The sequence below is a fragment of the Schistosoma haematobium genome, chromosome 3 (genome assembly GCF_000699445.3).
Source record: "Schistosoma haematobium chromosome 3, whole genome shotgun sequence".
Taxonomy (NCBI): Eukaryota; Metazoa; Platyhelminthes; class Trematoda; order Strigeidida; family Schistosomatidae; genus Schistosoma; species Schistosoma haematobium.
In genome coordinates, this window is record NC_067198.1 from 2394822 (window position 1) to 2416571 (window position 21750).

The 21750-nt window shown below is 34.5% G+C and overlaps 1 protein-coding gene across 1 annotated transcript; it reads left to right on the forward strand.

Annotated features, from left to right (window-relative positions):
* The first annotated feature begins 1046 nt into the window (after nucleotides 1–1046).
* Nucleotides 1047–18072, forward strand: PCDHGA1 (Pcdhga1p). The gene is made up of 2 exons (XM_012938381.3): nucleotides 1047–5418; nucleotides 17813–18072. The coding sequence occupies exon 1, from the start codon at nucleotides 1233–1235 to the stop codon at nucleotides 5358–5360; it is 4128 nt and encodes a 1375-aa protein (XP_012793835.2). The 5' UTR covers nucleotides 1047–1232; the 3' UTR covers nucleotides 5361–5418; nucleotides 17813–18072.
* Nucleotides 18073–21750: the final 3678 nt, after the last annotated feature.

Genomic DNA, 21750 nt, shown 5'->3' on the forward strand with positions numbered 1-21750 from the left:
CACTCCGGAACTCAAATCTAGTACCGTATGCTTCAGACACCATCGCGTTATCCACTTACCTACTGAGTCGTGATAGTCACTTGCTTATGTAATGGGGTGAAGTTTAAATTCACTTGATATTATTTGCTCGTATCTTCCTATTATTGTTTAGGACTGTCTTTTGTTAACATATGTGTATCTTGTGCGAATTGCCTGAAATCTCAAAGTGAACATCAACTCTAAGATGCAAGTACATCCAATTGACGAGTCCTAAATAGAACGCAGTATCGAGTATCCATCTTTACTTATAACATACATGATATTTTATTCATTCAAAGACAACAACAACAACAACGACTACTGTCTATTTGTTAATCAATTTTCTTTTACTCATATCCCTAATATTTACTTCACTTTCTTCTGACTGGTCAATGATAATCTACAGGTAAGTAGTATTATACTCCATTAGATTATTTTGTCCAGTTAGAATAAAGTAAACGTTTAAATGATGTATTTTTCTATGCTGATGATTAGTTGTTAATTCATGTACTCTCTCTATATATAGTTCTTAACTAAAACAAAGTTAAGAGAGAAGTCGTATAAGGGGAGGAGGTGAAGGAGGAAGAAAAAGTTTCTATGTACCTATCTATCTATCTATCTATATATGGATAGAGAATAAAACTAAGGGAGAAAGAATAAGATAAGATTGAATTTATCCATAAACATTTATTGATCTCTATTACTTTAGTTCACATGTAACATACCATTAATGTATGTTCATTTCGATATGTCTATCGAACAAGACCTAATAAGTTAATCATCATTATTATTATGCTATACTATCTGTACTCAATAGTTTATTCGTTGAAATGAGAATGAAGCTGTATGGATTTGTTCTTGTTCTTGTTCTTGTTTTTAAATGAAACTTAAAAGGTTTTCATTTCGTCTTTAGTTTACTTCATCAGTTTTGTTAGATCTCATTGTTATAGTTTGTTAGAAAATTTTTTTTTAAAAAAAAGCACATTTGGATAGTAACTATTCATATGGAACATAAAATGATTTATTCTCTACTTAGAAACATAAAAGTTTTCATTTCGTCTTTAGTTGGTTTCATCAGTTTTGTAAAATCAAATTGTTATAATTTGTTAGAACATTCAAATGAAAATATTTGAAAAAAAAACAAACACAAATGTTAGTTACTAACCCTATTAAACATCAAATAATTGATTGTCTATTGACCTAGCAACTATAATATGAATATTAATTTCAATAATATATTAAAATTATATCGTATTATTTATTTAATCAATTTAATATTGATTCAATTTCAAATGAATTATGTTGTAAAATCAATAAATATCGATTATACTAACAATACTACTGTTAATACTACTTATAATGTATATAATAATAATAATGAATCATTTTTAGAATATCAAATTGAATTCCATTTAAATGATAATACACCGATGAATTTTTTAATTGGAAATATTTTTATGACAAATGATACTAAACAGAAATATCCCCATGATCACAACCACCACCACCACCACCAAGAACAACAACGACCACCACCACAACAACAACATGGCAACATATTTATTCGTTCTATGCTAATTCCAGATACATATTTTCAATTAACTATACAAGGTGATTTATATACACGTCAAGAAATTGATCGTGATTTCATTTGTTATCAATTGAATTGTTGTTTATTAGATTATTGTCAAATGAATATTGAAGCATATTTATTTAAAATGATAACGAAACCAATGAAAATTCAAATTATGATTATTATTATAGATGAAAATGATAATAGACCATTATTTCCTAAATCTAATACAAGGAATAACGACAACAACGACAACGACGACGATGACAACGATAGCGACGACGACAACAACAACAATGAAACTTCAATTGATGTTTATGAATTGATGATACCAGAATCTGCTTCAATTGGTAATTGTTATACATTACCTATGGCTATAGATAGAGATTCTCCACGTTATGGTATTAAACAATATCGATTACAATTAATCAATAATCAATCAATCAATAATGTCATGATTAATCATTTCAATTTAGAATCACCATTTAGTTTAATTCATCCAAATAAATCTAATGAAGAATCACCTCAATTACAAGTGAATTATATATTAGATCGTGAAATGAAATCGATTTATTATTATCAATTAATTGTTGAAGATTATGGTCAACCATCATTACAATCGATTATGATATTATTGATTAAAATTACTGATATTAATGATAATCCACCAATATTTATCAATAATACAACAGGCACAATAACTCCTATTCCTCATAGGGATAATCATAATATCTATATTATGGAGAACTCTACAATCGGTACCAAGATCTTACATTTATATACTGAAGATTTAGATGAAGGTGAAAATAGTAATGTAACTTATTGGATTGATTGGAAATCAATATATAATCATTTAAATCAATCAATTATTCAATCAATTCAATCAAGATATACATTAAATCCATTGAATGGTGAATTATTGATTTCTAATTTATTAGATTATGAAAATCAATATGAACGTCAAATGATCTTATTAATCAAAGCTATTGATAATGGTATACCAAAATTAACATCAACTATAAGTTATACAATTCATTTAATTGATATAAATGATAATGAACCAGAAATTGATATAGTATCTATACAAACTACTGAAATCAACAATCATAATAGTAGTACTAATCAATATGTAGAGAATATAAATGATTATCGATTATTTTATGAAAATGATCCAACTCCACAATTATTACGATTAATCACTATTAAAGATAAAGATGATTGTTCCATGAATAAAATACATTGTGAACTCATTCATCAAGAAGAAAATCTTACTGATTTTCATTTAATTCATTATTCTAATTCTGTTTATGGTTTATTAAATCAACATGAATTTGATTATGAATTAGATACAAATAGTACAGGACAAATTTTAGTTGGTATACAATGTAAAGATTTAGCTGAACCATCAATCATTATTAATAAATGGTTTAATATAACATTAGAAGATTTAAATGATAATTGGCCACAATTTAATCAATTAAATTATGAATTTCATATTTATGAAAATGTACCTAATCATACAATAATTGGACAAATTGTTGCTATGGATATAGATTCTGGTATCTATGGTCAATTAAAATATGAATTAAGATCAGATAATTTACAATTACTTAATTTAATTAAAATTGATCCTGTAAATGGAATAATAACTACAAATAATTTATTAGATAGAGAATTGATTAATATTCTTCATGTTTTTGTTACTGTATCAGATAATGCAGGAATTGATGGTGGTGGTGATGTTGATGGTGGTGATGGTGGTGGTGATGTTGGTGGTGGTCATAGCAACATGAATCATAATAGAACAGAATATTTCAAATCAACAATGAAAACAAATACAACAAGTGTAAAAATTCATTTACTTGATATTAATGATAATTCACCTCAATATATTGGTCCATTAGAAATACATATTGAAGAGAATTTATCAAAAGGTACAATTATATTGAATCAATTCCATTTTATTGATCCAGATTTAGAAGAGAATTCAACAATTAGTATTCAATTAATTGATTATCAATCTTATTCTTATTTACCTAAACTATCTAATGAATTCAGTAGTATCTATGATCATGAAATGAATAGTCATTCTATTCTATCCATTGATAATCAGTCAAGATTATTTGTATCTGGTTTACTGGATCGTGAAACTCAAACTCAATTTATGTTAAAATTGATCGCTTATGATCATGGTCAATTCATACGTCATACATGTACCATTACTTTAACATGTTTCATTGATGATATAAATGATAATTCACCAGAATTATTATATCCAATAAATGGTAGTCTTTTATTTGGTATATATGATCAATTGAATTGGTTTAATAATAAACAATCTATATCAAGCATACCAATGAATATTCCATATGGTACATTAATCACTACGATACATGGGAAAGATCCAGATGCTGGTGAAAATGGTACTATCATTTATTCTATAGTACCAAGTAAAATCTCTTATTTAAAACAACAAATAACAAAACAAGATCTTCAATTCAATGATCAAGACATGATAAATAATCCTAGAAGTCATCTAAAGATGAATGAACAAAACTTAAACTATCCAATAGATCACAATAGAAATTACTTAGATATTCATGAAGGATTTTTTTATTTTACTATTAATGAACAAACAGGTGAATTAACAACATTATGGAATAATCATAATGATAAACAACAAATAAAAAATCAATCATCATTATTAATTAATAATCAATCAATCAATATCAATCAATTACCTAAATTAGGTTTATATATAATATCGATTAATTTACAAGATAAAGGAATACCACAACATACTACTGAAGTGATCTTTTATGTTAATATTAGTGAATCTATGAAAGATTCATTATATGATCCTTATATAAGTAATAAAATAATATTGATTTTAATTATGATATGTATTTTAGTATTATTGATTAGTTTAATAGCTACTATAATATGGGTACGTTTAAAATCAAATAATCAATTATTAAGATCTATATCAAATCATTCTTATAAAGAATATAAGTCAAGAATAATCATTTCCCCAGAAACACATCGTTTAGTCAATATATCTTCTATCAATAATATAAACTATGAGAAAGCTTTAATGAACTTGAATCAGACAATATATTTACCTTCAGATATATTAACAGGATCACAAATAAAATGGAATATTCCGGAAGAATATCCTACATCAAGAGGATTATATGATGAAACATTGGTACGAGAGACATTCATAATTAATAGAGATGAGAAATTACCATCTTATATACAACCTTATTATAATGATCAATTATCAATACATGTATATCCTTATCATATGAGTGAACCAACTGTGACATATCCTAATAGAAATGAATGGATGTCAACAACAACAACAACAACAATAAATGGATATAATCCATATCAAGAAACGTCATTGATCATGAAACATTCTAATGAACAAATGCTAAATATCATACATATGGATTCATTGACTGATAGAATAGAGTTATATGGTAAAGATATACAACTATTAAACAATGATATTATATCTACTCATTTAACAAATATCAATAATCAATATAATAATAGTATATGTGGTAGTGATAGTGGTGTAGATAGTGGAACAGGAATCATTATAACCTCTGATACATATTTACCTATAACATCATATGAAAAACCTGTTACTAATAATATTGTTCATGAAAATCTACAAGAATTACATCATATAGTTAAATTGTCACCTAGTAACAATACTACACCAATAATACAATCGATTCAACAAGAGAAGTATGTTTAATAGAAGAAAACACCAACGATTTCAAAATGAATCTTTTCCCAGTGTAATCTGTTTTTTGGTAAGTTTAATGATTAAGTTTACCTTTTACTTATGCTTGTTACTCCTTGTGGAGGAGTATAGGCCACTGATCAGCACTCTCTATCCAACTCTGTCCTGAACAATACTTTCTAGCTCTTTTCAGTTGTTATTCATTCTTTTCATGTCTGATTCTATTTCCCGACGTAATGCGTTCTTTGGCCTTCCTCGATTTCGCTTCCCTTCAGGATTCTAAGTTAGGGCTTGCCTCATGATGCAGTTTGGTTATTTCTGTAATGTATGTCCTATCCACTTCCAACGTTTCTCCTATCTACTATAATCTACATTAAATGATTGTTAAATTTTAATGTTGAAAACTAATCAGTAATATGATCCTTGATAATTGATTGTAGGAAAATTGATTGATAATGGAAATAGTTCTTTATTTATTAATTTATTATGATGATATCAAGTACATTAGGAATGTGGTAATAAGAATTAAGAAGCTTTAAACGATAGAGTTCAATCCTTGTTGAGTCCGAGATAGTTATCTACCTCAGACAATGAGAGAAGGATTGCACAAGATCATGGATCGATTGAAGCTAGACACTAACATTGTTAGATGTCGAATCGATGGTCTAGATATTAAGGATTAGCATGCACGATTGAAAGTCTTGAGTTCGAATCCTTTTGGTGAAGGATCGTGTATGCACACTGTTGAGGAGTCTTATACTGGGACGAAACAACCGTTCAGTGCTTTCAGGTTTTCAATAGTGATCCAGCTTAGATTGACTTATAAATTAAATTTTTAAAATCATAACAATTCATACAGGATATTTAAAATCATAAAGGTCTATAAACATCTGATAAGTGAGTTATGTAAGTTATTAATAAAATATAAATAAATAACAGCTTAATTCGCTTGGTATTGTTTGTTTGAATCTTTTCATTGATGATTAGGACTGAGAATGATCAGTTACTTACTGGCATATGTGCATACTGTGCGTATTGCCTCGAAATAGTCTTCATTCACAAGCTGTTATCCATCTTTGCATATAATGCTTGTAAATTGAGGCTATATCAAAGCAGTCCCAAACATTAGTGGGAAGAAACAAGTAAATAACATCAATTGAATTTAAATTTCACTGCATTGCACAAGCAAGTAGTTATCAGGGCTCAGTAGGTAAGTGATATACGCGATGGCGTTTGAAGCGAATGGTACTGAGTTTCAGTCCCGTAGTGAACGCCAACCCTAAGATGCAGGTGCATCCAGTTGACGAGTCCTAAATAGGACATAGTGTCTCACATCTTGTATTTCAATGCAAGCCACTATCTGTCTTGGCAAATAACAGCTAAGCTTGGAGGAAATTAAGTGGAAGTTAATCTATAGTTTGCATTTCGAATATGCATTGAATTGACTTCAGTCTATTTATTAATGTGCTTGGAATGAACAGTAAAGTATCTTATCAAATTACTCATGACTAACTTTTGAATCATATGAATGAATACTTTAAAGCTTATACTTTATCAAAAGGAAATTATGAGATGTTATTCCCAGATACAGAATAATTCAAATGTAGTTGAATGAATATTGAATAAAACCTAGATAATAGACTCTATATAATACAGTATTATAAGACAATGTCATGATAATAGTTAGATATTCAGAAATAGTTACTATTTAATTACTTACTTACTCCTGTTACCCCTCGTGGAGGAGCATAGGCCGCCTACCAGCATTCTCCAACGAGCCCCTAATTAACCATATTCACTGTTAGTGATCAGACAATTTTAAAGTTTTTATGAAAGTCAAATATTATCGTGGTAGAAGTTATGGTCATAAGTGCAGTAGAAGTAGAATTAGTAATAGTTGTATTGGTAGTAGAATAAGAAGTGGAAGTACGATCATTATCAGTCTAAGTATTAGCACTAGTAGCAGTAGTGTGGTGTGCTCTACTTATGAGGATAGATACAAGTAGTATATGGTAAGAATTGTGAAATGCTTACTATGTGAAGGATGAAATAAATAGTAAAGGGAGAAAAACACGGAGAGCCGTCGTTAAAATAACAAGATTGGAAGAATGATGGAGTATGTATAAGATGAATCAAGAAAGATACTCAAATGATGAATTGAATGTAAGATTTTCACCTTTTACTAAGACATTGTATAATTTATCAAAACATTTAATCAGTTTATCGTACCTGAACTTTCATTCACTACAGTGATTGTAGTAGCTGTACTAACTAGTATTTAATGGAGGAAGGTCATTTTTTTAAAGAATTGCTAAAATTAATGAAGGAAAATAATCCCACGAGGCGGGATCGTGGATGCGCACTGCTGAGGAGTCCTACAAGAGGGAGAAACGGCCTATTAGTGTTTTCAAGTTCTCAATGATGGTCTAACATCCAACAGTATATGATCTCAATCGAAAATTTAATAATTTCTACAACCCTATACTGATAATTCTAAACATTACGATTCACAACTAGTAAGTAATATATGATGAAGAAAATCATCTATATGATCTCAAATAATCCATAAATGTGAACATAGATTCGAATTAATATGATCCAAACACCACAATTATAGCAACTATCATTTTATCTTTCTGTAAATCGGAATGGTAAGAAGAAAAAAACTGAACGATTTATGTATCATATCAACCTATTCATCCATGAAAATACAATAATTATACATTATCGATATCAAGTAAAGTGATGATGTGATGAACGATGGAATATTTCTCACCATTCAGTTTTTTATCATGATTGTGCTTAACATATAATGAGACTATCATTTATGAAGAATTTTTGACCGATGTTCACTCTTGATGACGAAACTCTTGAAGATGTAGAAATCTTCACATACCTGGGAAGCATCATCGATGAACAAGGAGGTTCAAATGCAGACGTAAATGCGAGGATTGGCAAAGCAATAACAGCATTCCTACAATTGAACAACATATGGAATTCAAAACAACTGTCAACCAATATCAAAGTCACAATCTTCAGTACCAACGGAGCTGAAATTTGGACAACTACTACAACCATCATCAAGAAGGTTCAATTATTTATAAATGGTTTTCTATGCAAGATACTCAACATCCATTGGCCGGATACCATCAGTAACAGCCTACCGTGGCAGACAACAAACCAGTTTCCAGTTGAATAGGAAGTTAGGAAAAGTTGATGGAAATGGATAGGACATATATTACTCAAATCATGAAACTGCATCATGAGGCACAGAATCCTGAAGGTAAGAGGGAAAGTGGAAGGCCAATGAACATATTACATGAAGAAATAGAAATCAGACATGAAAAGGATGAACAACAACTGAAAAGAGCTAGAAAGTATTGCCCAGGACAGAGTTGGATGGAGAATGCTGGTGAGCGGCCTATGCTCCTTCAAGAGGAGTAACAGGCGTTAGTAAGTAGGTAAGTTTGACAGATATTAAAGCGGCTTTGAGAATAGTCACCAAATGACTAGAGTTAAATGAGGGTTATAGAGTAGTTTCAAGAGTGAACATTATGATTTTCAGTTGATGGTTAAAGTTAGAAATTAGATTCATTGTTTTCATCATGAACGTTTTTCGATGTTGTAAGTGGTCTCATTATATCGATACCAACTTGCTGATGTGGACCTTCTTTCATCATTGGAACTAACGGTGTATAGGGTATTTGTTGAGATGACTTGATGGCATAGCACGTGATACAATTCTTACAGAATTCATCTATGTCTTCATGGATGGATGGCCACCAAAACCTTCGGCAAATCGTATGATCAGTCTTTCATTTTCTCGAGTACCCGAGTACTCAGTGTACCTGCTCCATAATATTCTGAACTTGTACACATGATACTATCAACAGTGGCTGCTCTGACTCATGTGAGTAACGTCATATGTAATGATTTTTAATAGTGTTACAAAATGAATGAATGAATTTCGCGCCAAAATCCAAGACCAGTTATTCTAAATCTGATTGGTTTATCCATAAATTATGTTCTCGCCAGATAATACTTTCCAACCGAATAGCTAAAGCTTATATATCTAATTATATAATTTTTTGTCTATCCTTACTCTCTATCCAATATATGAAATAAATGTATATGTTTTTATGTTGAGAAAAGAATTACAGTATCATTCTTATCAGAAGAGGGTTTTGTGGAGATTTTAGTAATTTCAATTGTTGAGATCATCAATTAATTGAAGCAAGACCATGGAATACCTGGAAGCAATCAAAGGCCGGTTCGTTTCATTGTGAGACTCCTCGGTGGTGCCCATCCATGAGCTTGTCTCTCGCGGTTCGAACCCAGGATGTATCAGTTGTAGGATAGGAACTCACTAATGACAATGGTGGATGTGTAGCTTAATTTCGTAGATAAGCTGAAGTTAGACATTAACACCGTTGGATACCGGCTGGCTCAGTGGTCTAGGTGGTCAAGCGCCTGGCGCGAGACTGATAGGTCCTGGGTTCGAATCCTGCGAGGCGGGATCGTGGACGCGTGCTGCTGAGGAGTCCCACAAATAGGACGAAACGGCCGTCCAGTGCTTCCAGGTTTTCCACGGTGGTCTAGCTTCAACTGATTCATGATCTAAACAATTGAAAGTATAATTCTTGTTTCGACCTTATTGATTAAGGCTGATATTACATAAGATTGGTATCTCATATGGAAGACTTTGCTGAAATTGAATTCTATCAGCTTAATAGTTTAATTTCGATATGTGATTTCATGATAGGATTATTTGGGAATGAATAGTTTATTTCATTTGTTCAGTACTCTGAAAACCAAGTATCGATCTTTAGAACACATGTACATAGATTCATTTGTATATCGATCTATAAAATTCACTAATCGGTTACAAGATTTTTTGAATTGGACGGACCAATATTTTTTAAAAAATCTATCTATTTCGAATCTCGTAAGGCGGGATCATGGATGTGCACTGCTGAGGAGTCCCACAATAGGATGAAACGGTCGTCCAGTGCTTTCAATTTTTCCATAGTGGTCTAGCTTCAATTGACTCATAATTTCAACTATTGATATTACTATCTATTTCGATCAATTTGTAAAGGTTTGATTTTTCTTGTTGTTTGAACACATAAATATTGTCAGAATGAGTTTTTGTGGAGATTTTAGGAAATTTCACAGGTTGAAATCATGAGTCAGTTGGTAGAAAGGAGAACCGAATACATATGTCCCACACAAGTCAATTGGTTTGTGTGTGGGCTGTGATAGTATCTGGGTGCGAACACCGAAGCTGGTGGTTTACTTAGGGGACCACACCCGGAGCCTTCGACCTAAAGGTCTAATCCACAAGTCAATGGAGTAACGTAGGAAGATTCATTCTCATGGTAACCGATGATCAACAATAGGTTAAAACGCCATTTGTTCCCTCAAGATAGAGGAGCCCATATACACCGTTGGTTTGTAATCGAGGTTTTCCAACTCCCCTAGCTGGACTCTCTGTACCCACCAACCCGGTTAAAGCCACGAACATTCGCTTTTCGTCCATTCAGTTTCGCGGACAACACCCCCGCCACGAGAATGCAGTGAGTGAGACGCGTGGCCATACTCTTGGCCATGCGAGAGAATTTCGAGAGGGAGAGCGAATTCTCCCCACCCTCGGCCGTACAAGGGCCGAATGGCAAATTTACAAATGATACAGTCGATTATTATTGTTTTAAGATGGATATGAAAGCCAGAAACTCGTGTATGAGTTGCTATCCTAACAACAATAAGCTCAGGTAATTATGTCATCATTAGTTTAGAATCAAATTTGATAATTTGCTTCTCAGCATACTGTATCCTCAATGGTTTTAATGTTGATCTAGAGACTGTTTCACAAGTTGTACAAATTATATTGTTTTGTGGCTAATAGTAGAATCCACGACTCCCATTTCATCTTGTGTAGAAATGTTTAGCTGAAAAAGCCTGAATTACAGTTTTATTTGTTTTTTTTTAAACATCGGAACTCGAACTCTGTACCATCCATCTGTTCTACCCAACTTAATACGCAATGAATTCATCGATAGCATACGTACTAAGTTCATAATTGCCAGAAAGCAATAATGAAAATTCAACTACCTCCAACCACCATCTAATCTCAATATATAGTGCCCGCAGTGTTGAGTCATCTAGACTAGTGGCCACATTGCAACATGATCGATAGCATTCGATCTGCACTAATAAGGACTAGACACGCATGAGATTGATCGCCACCCCGTGATCAATCAATTGTGAAAATTCAATTCTCTATACCAACAACGAGAAGAATCAGTCCCTGATAAAGTGAATAAGATTCAAAATTTAATAGATCAATAGACTGGGTTCATATTCCTAAGTTAACATCAATACTAACCTATATGGTTTTGACATAATGGAAGTCACTATAAACGGCTTCAAAAGACAAATGTTACTTTAAATAATTTATTGAAAGGACCTAAGAATGATTGAATATAGATCCAGTTTAAATCAATAAAACATTGATTATTTTCAAATGATTAGTAAATAAGCTCTTATCACTTATGTTACATAATAATAATACATTAATTGAATACAATAGAATGTTTATCATCTGAGAGGAGTTTTGTGGATATTATAGTAATTTATTTGTTGAAGCTAGATCACCATGGAAAACTTGGAAGCACTGGATGGCTGTTTCGTTCAATTGATTCATGAATTCAACAATTAAATTACTATAATATCCACAAAACCCCTCTCTGATCATAATCATCATATCCTCACTGGTGACGGTCTCCAAGAGGTATTTCCTCGAGTGCTAGTGAGAAGCCGTGACTAGTGGAGTTCAACTGAGTCTTTCGTGTGATAGTAATTCACTGATGACAATGGTATATGGTGGAGCAACTTCGTGGATTAGTTGAAGTTAGACACTAACACCGTTGGATGCCGGCCATTTCAGTGGCCTAGCGGTTGATTGATAAGTCCTGGGTTGGAATCTCGCTAGGCGGTATCGTGGATGCTCACTGCTGAGGAGTCCCACAGTAGAACCAAACGGCTGTTCAGTGCTTCCAGGTTTTACATGGCTGTCTAACATCAATTGACTCATGAATTCAACTTTATGAAATGAGTATTATGTAAATACATTCGATCACTTGACATGATCAATTAGAGGCTAATTAGACATTTGTTAATGAGTAATAATTTGACTTGATTAGACTAGGCACATAGGTACTGCCAGCATACATAAAAACAAGTGAAATGGTTGTTGATTGTAAAACTAAATATCTTGGTTACTTACTTACTTACTTACTTACTTACTTACTTACTTACACCTGTTTCTCCTAATGGAGCATAGGCCGTCGACCAGCATTCTCTAACCCACTCTGTCCTGGGCCTTCTTTTCTAGTTCCATCCAATTCTTGTTCATTTTTCTTATGTCTATTTCCATTTCCCGGCGTAATGTGTTCTACTTTGATCTTCCTCTTTTCCTTTGGCCTTGGAGATTCCATGTGAGGGCTTGTCTTGTGACACAGTTGGGTGCTTTCCTCAATGTGTGTCCTATCCAATTCCAGCGCTTCTTCCTGATTTTTTCCTCCGCTGGAATCTGGTTTGTTCTCTCCCACAACAGGTTGTTGCTGATAGTGTAGTGTCTGGCTAACGTATCCGAGGAGTTTTGCGTAGACAATTGTTAATAAACACATGTATCTTCTGGATGATGGCTTTCGTAGTTCTCCAGGTTTCCGCCTCATACATTAAAACTGTCTTAACATTTGTATTAAAAATTCTGACTTTGGTGTTGGTTGACAGTTGTTTTGACCCCCAGATGGTTTTTAGTTGTGGATATGCTGCTCTTGCTTTGCCGATCCGCACCTTCACATCTGCATCAGATCCACCGTACTCATTAATGATGCTGCTCAGATGTGTGAAGGTTTTTACATCTTCTCCGCCAATTGTGACTGGATTGGTGCATGCTGTGTTGTTTTTTCCTTTGTGTATATTGAGACCTACTGCTGCTGAGGCTGCTGCTACACTGTTCGTCTTCTCCTGCATTTGTTGTTGCGTTTGCGATAGAAGGGCCAGATCATCTGTGAAGTCTAGATCGTCCAACTGCATCCTAGATGTTCAGTGTATCCCATGCTTCCCTTCAGATGTTGACGTCTTCATGGTGCAGTTGATCACCAGGAGAAAGAGAAAGGGTGAGAGTAAGCAACCTTGCCTAACACCGGTCTTCACTTCGAACGAATTTGTCAACTGTCCTCCATGCACAATTTTGCAGTGTAATCCATCATATGAACTCTGTATGATATTGACTATCTTCTGAGGCACGCCGTAGTGTCGAAGAAGTTTCCATAGTGTTGTTCTGTCCACGCTATCAAATGCCTTTTCGTAGTCAATGAAGTTGATGTAGAGTGATGAATTCCATTCAATTGATTGTTCCACAATGATCCGTAGAGTTGCGATTTGGTCTGTACACGATCTATCCTTACGGAATCCTGCCTGTTGGTCACGAAGTTGGGCGTCTACGCAGTCCTTCATCCTGTTTAACAATACCCTGTTGAAGACTTTTCCCGGTATTGAGAGAAGAGTGATGCCCCTGTAGTTATCACACTTGCTGAGATCGCCCTTCTTCGGTATTTTGATCAGTAGTCCTTCTTTCCAGTCTGTTGGTACTTGTTCCTCATCCCAAATCTTATTGAAGAGAATGTGGAGTATCCTTGCAGTTGCCGCTACGTCTGCTTTTAGTGCCTCTGCTGGGATGTTGTCCGGTCCTGCTGCTTTGCCACTCTTGATTTGTCTGATGGCCATGCTGATTTCTTCAATTGTTGGTGGGCCAACATTGATTGGGAGGTCCGTGGGTGCTGCTTCGATGTTGGGTGGGTTCAGTGGAGCTGGTCGATTCAAGAGTTCATCGAAGCGTTCTACCCACCTGTTTTGTTGCTCTTCAATGTTGGTGATTACCTCGCCTTCCTTGTTTTTCACTGGTCGTTCTGGTTTGCGGCGATTTCCAGAGAGTTTCTTTGTCGTGTCATACGCTTGTCTCATGTTCCCTTCTCTTGCAGCCTTTTCCGCCGTCGTTGCTAAATCTTTCACATATTTACGTTTGTCGGTTCTGATGCTCCTCTTCACTTGTTTGTTTACTTCTGTGTATTCAGCTTGTGTCTTGGCTTTTTTTGCTCTTGTTCGACTGGTATTGATTGCTGCCTTCTTGTTCCTTCTTTCTTGAATCTTATCCAGTGTATCAACAGTGATCCATTCCTTGTGATGGTGCTTCTTGTGACCCAGGACCTCATGACATGTTGAAGTGATTGCCTCTTTGATCCCCTTCCAGTTGCTCTCCATAGTAGTTCCTTCTCCATTGAGTAGATCATGAGAGGCCTGGAACTTATTGCTGAGGACTATCTTGAATTTGTTGAGTTTCTTAGTATCCTGGAGAAAGGCCGTATTGAACTTTTGTGATACTGTCCGCCCCGTTGTCCAGTGCTTCTTGAGTTTCAATTTCATCTTGGCGACCAGTAAGTGATGATCTGATGCTATATCAGCTCCTCTCTTGGTTCTCACGTCCTCTATAGTCCTCCTGAACGTTTTGTTGATGCAAATATGGTCGATTTGGTTTTGTGTAGAGTGATCCGGTGAAGTCCATGTGGTTTTGTGTATGCGTTTATGTGGGAATATGGTGCCGCCTATGACCAGCTTATTGAAGGCACATAGATTTGCAAATCTCTCACCATTTTCGTTTCTTTCTCCCAGTCCGTACCTTCCCATGATGTCTTCATATCCAGTGTTGTCCGTTCCAACCTTGACATTGAAATCTCCCATCAGAATGGTCAGGTCCTTTGTTGGGCACTTCTCGACGATTGACTGCAGCCTATTGTAGAATTGATCTTTAGCGTCTTCATTGTAGTCGTTGGTAGGCGCATAGCATTGGATGATGTTCATTGAAATGCCCTCTTTCTTTGTTTTAAACGAGGCTTTGATGATCCTTGGTCCATGAGATTCCCATCCTATAAGTGCATTTTGCGCTTGTTTGGACAGCATCAATGCAACTCCTTGTGTATGTGGTGCATTTTCTTCTTCATGGCCGGAGTATAACAGGAGCTCTCCTGTAGTTAGTCGTTGTTGTCCAACTTGTGTCCAATGTGTTTCACTGATCCCAAGTACCTCTAGGTTGTATCTTCTCATTTCTGCAGCAATTTGGAAGGCTCTTCCGGTGTCCCACATTGTACGAACATTCCATGTACCTAAATAAATGGTGGCTCTGGTTGTCAGAAGGGGCATCGGCCTCGTAACCTCCGAAGGAATTCGGCTTTCATCATGAGGCGTCATAATTCTTCTAAATGAAGACTTTCTGACTCCCAGGGCAGAGTTTAAAAGGTTTGAATAATTTTTTCTGGTTAGCGTTTTTTTAGCGAGTTAGTTTTCTACGGGATGGGGACGCTAACCCCATGCCCAACCCTCCTCCTTTATCCGGGACCGGCAGTAGCCCTCGGAGGGATTCCAGGTGGAGTTATCCTGGTTACTACTAAATTAAAAAATCTATTTGCTTATATACTGATTCACAATCTTTATTTGAATATTATTTATGCTAACTAGTCAATGATTTCAGCTTACAGTAGTGTAGAATTTGTCCTTTCTTGAAAACCTTGTAATTTTCGCCCCTATTATGGAATTTTTCAACATCGTGGATACACAATGCCAAGTGGTCCCATACTAGAACGAAACAACAGTTCAATGCTTCCAAGTTTTCAATAGTAGTCTAACATCAATCGATTAATAATCTTAATCAAATTAAAAAAAGGAATATACTACTTATTTGAAATATTAAGACGACAGATTATTGCAAAAGATTGCTCCATGTTGGCTGTATGTCCTGTTTGAACTAAGTGGTCTAAGATGGAGCTGTTAACAGTTTTGACTACACCATTGCTTAACCACATGGAGAGATGCTCACGAGCCTGAATGTACAAGTTCCTAGAACATCTGTCAATATAACTTGCTCCACAGGATCAGTTGAATTGATAGATACAGAAGAAGGTGGCTAGCCTAAGTAATTTATCTTTGAACCTCGGAGTGATTATTGGTCGTGTGGAGAATATTAGTTGTAGTTTACTCGCACTAAAAGTCCTTTGAATTGATCTGCTTAACTTAAGTCTTAGCATTTCACTCGGTGCATCGCCTCTAAATTGTAAGCTTTTTATTTACAGTTGGGCATTCTCTATGCTGTCTTTTATTGGTTATATTTTTATTTATAAATTTCTCGTGATATCGATTTTCCTTCAAGGTTATTTATAATGACTTTGATTCAACTATCAATCGTATCCACAGAGCATATAATCTTGATTCTATGATGCAGTATCTTAATAAGGTTCCTTTTGTGTTGTAGAGGGACAAAACTAAGAATATGACATTAACCAAAATTGTTTTACTCTGATGTAATAGACACCATTTAGTAAATTAATCTAACTAGTAGATTTGATTTACAATTGTATTGATATTCAATCAACCAGAAAGTTGATGTTTATTCAATAACTTCTTCTTCGACCAAGTTAATTCAAGTGTAAAAATCAATGAAACAGTAAGGATCTTATCTACTGAATTGAAGATATCAAATAACGAAGACTTAAATACTTCAAAAGTGAAAGATTTCAAAATTTGCATTTTTGTACAAAATATTTATCCATATTTCCAGCTTGCAATCAGTTATAATTTCATTCTTTACTCCAATTATGCTTCGATATATTGAAAGAAATAAAACAATTTATGAGTCAGTTAAAAGGTAGACCATCATGGAAAACCTGTGAGCACTGAACTGTTATTTCGTCTTTAGTATTGAGACTCCTCACCAGTGCACATTCACGATCCCACCTCGCAAGATTTGAACCCAATATATATATATATACACCTAGTGATTAAAAAGTATGTATTATCTATGAACTAACTATAGGAAACGTATTAATTGGATACGGTGAGTATATTTCATAATCATGAGTTATCAGACAATTCTCTTCAATTATCTAGAAATGACTGATAACACTATTGTTAGCGGGACATAGATTGGATTAAAGCATGCTCAGTGCACGATTGCTTTGGTGCACGCTGATTGGCTAATTCTTATCCAATCAGCACTAGTCGATAGTTGAAGAATATTCTAGAATCTTCTCATGTAAAAACTATAAATATACTGACGTTTTCCCTATTGTGCATCTTACTTCCATCTAACCTTGTTATTTGGAATACAATCGGTTTTCCTGTTCAACCGTGTTTTGATTTGGGGACTTGTCAAGTGAATCGGTGTCCGAGAATACTAAACAATAGGAATAGCTGGGTCATAACCGTAAGAAAGAGATTATAACAACTATAGACACTGATAACTCGATATTTCAAGTAATACATAGTGTACTAGTTCAATAATGATCAATATTAAAAAGGTTCATATAATAGACTATTATAATGTTGTATTCTTTTCTTTTCTCTTTCAGTTTCAATTACAGTTCAGGTGATTATATCCAATACAACTTGTTTACATCATAATAGACCTGACAATTCAATGAATAGTCTATAACAACAACAACAACAACAAGAAGGAGAAACTGGTTGAAACAATAGCGTCAAACTATATATAGGTGCAAATTATGTTTTTATTGCTTTCATTGTATTATCTATACTACTACTATTATTATTGTTGTTGTGATAGGGTTGATAATTTCTTTTTTAAATTTTGATGTTTTTATCCATTGAAGAATTCTTTTATTCTATATTATTGGGTACTTAATAATATTCGACATGGAAACATAATAAGCTGATCAGGGAGGGGCCTTTGGCGACACCCTAATTTATGGACGACTTTTGAACAAATCTTTAGTAACCTTGAGAAACATTAGTCAATCAGCAAACAGTAAGCATACAGTAAAAATATGTTATACAAAACCAAGGAAATAAAGTGGATACACTTCTTAGACGTGGTTCAAAAACTTCTCAAAGTTAGAAAGAGGTTCAGAGGTTCTTAAATCGTAATGCATGCAGTAGAGGAAATCATCTATACGGCTACAGAATAGTCGGCTTCTGGAGTCATGATAAAGTCTCAAAAACTATTTCAGCATCGAACACATAGCTTCAGTATTGTTTGTGTGCACTCCGGTTGTCGGGTTCAGAAAATACCACTTGTGGATAACGACACGATGCACATAACCAAGCCTATGTATGAGGATGTAGGTTCTCCAATCATCCGTATATACTGTAGTACCGGACTGCAGCCAGTGTTCTGGTGCTTTTATTATCCAGTTCGCAATATTTGTCATAATTTGCCTCAGTTAGCAATTATATATGGGGTTTTCATCACGAACTGACATTAGCTATAATGCCAGAAATCTATTTAGTCAAATGAATGTAAGGCTTTCGCGTTAAAATCCGAGATCTGTTATCTTATATCTGACTGATTCGTCCACAAATTAGTCTCGCCGTTTTATTTGTTATAGCCAAGCAATTATCACGTTTTGTACAAAATTGCTTGTGAACCAATCGTACATTAGCATTAAGCACTGAATTTGGCGCCGTAACCTTGAAATCCTTCAAACGCCTCTGATTGGCTCATTCATAAATTAGAGTCTCGCCTGGCTTTTTTATAAAAACAAGTATAATTTCAATTTTTGTCTTTGTTTATTTATACCTGTTAATCCTCATGAAGGAGCATAGGCTTTCCACCATCATTCTCTATCCAACCCTGTCCTGGGCAATACTTTTTAGCTATTTTCAGTTATTATTCATCCTTTTCATGTCTGCCTCCGATTCCCGATGTAATGTGTTCTTTGATCTTCCACTTTTCCTCTTCCCTTCTACATTCCGTATTACAGCTTGCCTCATGATGCGGTTTGATGATTTGAGTAATATTTGTCCCACCCGTTTCCATCCTCTTTTCTTAATTTTCTTTGCAGTTGGAAGCTGGTTTGTTCTCTGCCACAGTAGGCTGTTACTGATGGTATCCGGTCAATGGATGTTGAGTATCTTGCATAGACAACTATTTATAAATACTTGTATCTTCTTGATGATGGTTGTAGTAGTTGTGCAAGTTTCATCTCCGTACTATAGAACTAGCTGTCTTGACGTTCGTATAGAAGATTGTGACTTTGATATTGGTTGACAGTTGTTTTGAATCCCATATATTTTGCCAATCCTCTCCGTTACGTCTGCATCCTATCCTCCTTGTTCATCGTTGATACTTCCCAGTTACATGAATGATTCCACATTTTCCAGAGCTTGTCCATCAAGTTTGATTGGGTTGGTGTTCCGTGTGTTGTATTTGAGGATATTGGTTTTTCCTTTGTTTATATTGAGGCCTACTGATGCAGAGGCCGCTGCTACAGTGGTTTTCTTCATCTGAATCTGTTCGTATGTATGAGATATTGATCATTTAGTTGGGATATTCCATTTCATTTTTCATAGTATAAACTCCTGATTTGTCTTTCTTTTTCAATGTAATTCAGAATGACAAGCATAACTGATTAGTTAGTCAATGTGTTTTCGATTTTGCTTACAGATTGAAGTTTGATTTTTATTGATATATCTGTTGACATTTCAAAATTCCTCGATTTTTGTACAGATTAATAGTATATGGTTTTACTGAAACCTATTAAGGTTGTATGGAGAGTACTGGTAGGCGGCCTATGCTTCTCCACAAAGAGTGACAGGCGTAAGTACAACCAGTTTATTTTGATATTACTTAGGTTAATACAGACTCGAGATTTAAAGTATCAACACCAAACGACTTCCTCGTTATTATTCAGTGAAACGAAGACCATTACACGTCTATGACATTGACTACTTCTTAGTAGTTTGAAATTGTTCAGTAAGCATTTTGTGAAAGACATTATGTTTTCGATTGAGATCATGAGCAGATTGATGTTAGACCACGACTGAAAACTTGGAGGCATTGTACGGCTGTTTCGTCCTATTTCGTGTCTCCTCACCAGTGCGCATCCATGATCCCGCTTGCTCAACAACAACTAGCTTCGTGATGGAATTCTCGGAGTTCTAATATGAGGCTGTGACCAGTGGAGCTAATCCGTGTCGAGTAGAGACAGGTATCTACCTCAGTACAATATAAGTTGGTCGCGAAATTTCGTGGATTTATTGAGGTTAGACATTGACACCACTGAATGTCGACACAGTAGTTTAGAAGTCAAGCGTTTGCGCGCGAGACCGAAGTCCCTGGATTCGAATGCCGCGAGCGGGATCGTGGATGTGCAGTGCCGAGAAGTCCTACAATAGGAGGTCCAGTGCTTTAAGATTTTTCATTGTGGTCTAACATCAATCTGTTCATGATTGCAATCGAAAACCTAATACTCTCCACAACCCGTATATTGAGAAAGACATTATTCAACTATCGGTTATGCGTGTTTACACCCCTTATTACATGTATAAGAGAAATCTTCTATTAACTCTTCTTAATTTCCTTCGGTGCTGATAGTTTTTTTTATAAAAAAAAGTACACTAATCCCTTCACTTAAAAGTTAACTGGAGAACATTAAGAAGTATCTAGGTAAGAGTATTGATTTTGCCTTTAAGGCATTTAGAGATGCATCATTTGTTTTGCTACAAAAAACATCCAGCCTTTTATATTCTAGAAGTTTTCTTTTTTTCCATCTGTTTGTTCATAATGTCATTCAAAGTTTTCTACTTTTAATAGCCAAACAATAATAGAGTATCTGAATACATTTTAAGTCTAGTCCCATAGTAACAATTGAATGTGTTTGTCAGTACTGAGACAAGCAACAATATACATTGAATCAGTAGTAGTATGATGTATGTTACTGATGTTGATCTATATAAGTAGTATGTATTATTAGTCGAAAGTGAAATATCTAGCGCTAGAAACTATAAGAAGATTGAAGAGAAGAGAACGAGAATAGAGAATGATTGGTATGAAAGTGAAGGAACAATCAAGTCTAAAATAATTGATTTGCATTCTGCAAATGAAGCATTTACTATATGATTTTCAGGTTTTACTATGATATTTTTGATTGAGATCATGAACCGATTGGTGTTAGACCACCATTGGAAACCTGGAAGCACTGGACGACCGTTTCGTCCTATTTTGGGACTCCTCAGTAGTGCGCATCCACGATCCCACTCTCTGGGTTCGAACCCAGGGCCTTCAATCTCGCGCGTGAATGCTTAACCTACTGGCCCACTGAGCCGGCATCCAATGCTGATAGTGTCTAAGATATTTTGTACTTTGATTGTTCCCACTTGTGTTCTCGTTTAGTGCAGTAGATCTAACAAATGAGATTTTCATATGCATAATCATATGTATGAAACAACATTCATTTCACCATGCTCTCTCTTGAATTTTTATCATTTCCTTAGTCTAAATCTCATTTTATACTTAATAAAATTTATAGATAAGTTATCTGTTTTGGTA

Bases quoted from the DNA above. Each gene is read 5' to 3' on its own strand.
- PCDHGA1 (XM_012938381.3), top strand. From the start codon at position 1,233: ATGAATATTAATTTCAATAATATATTAAAATTATATCGTATTATTTAT.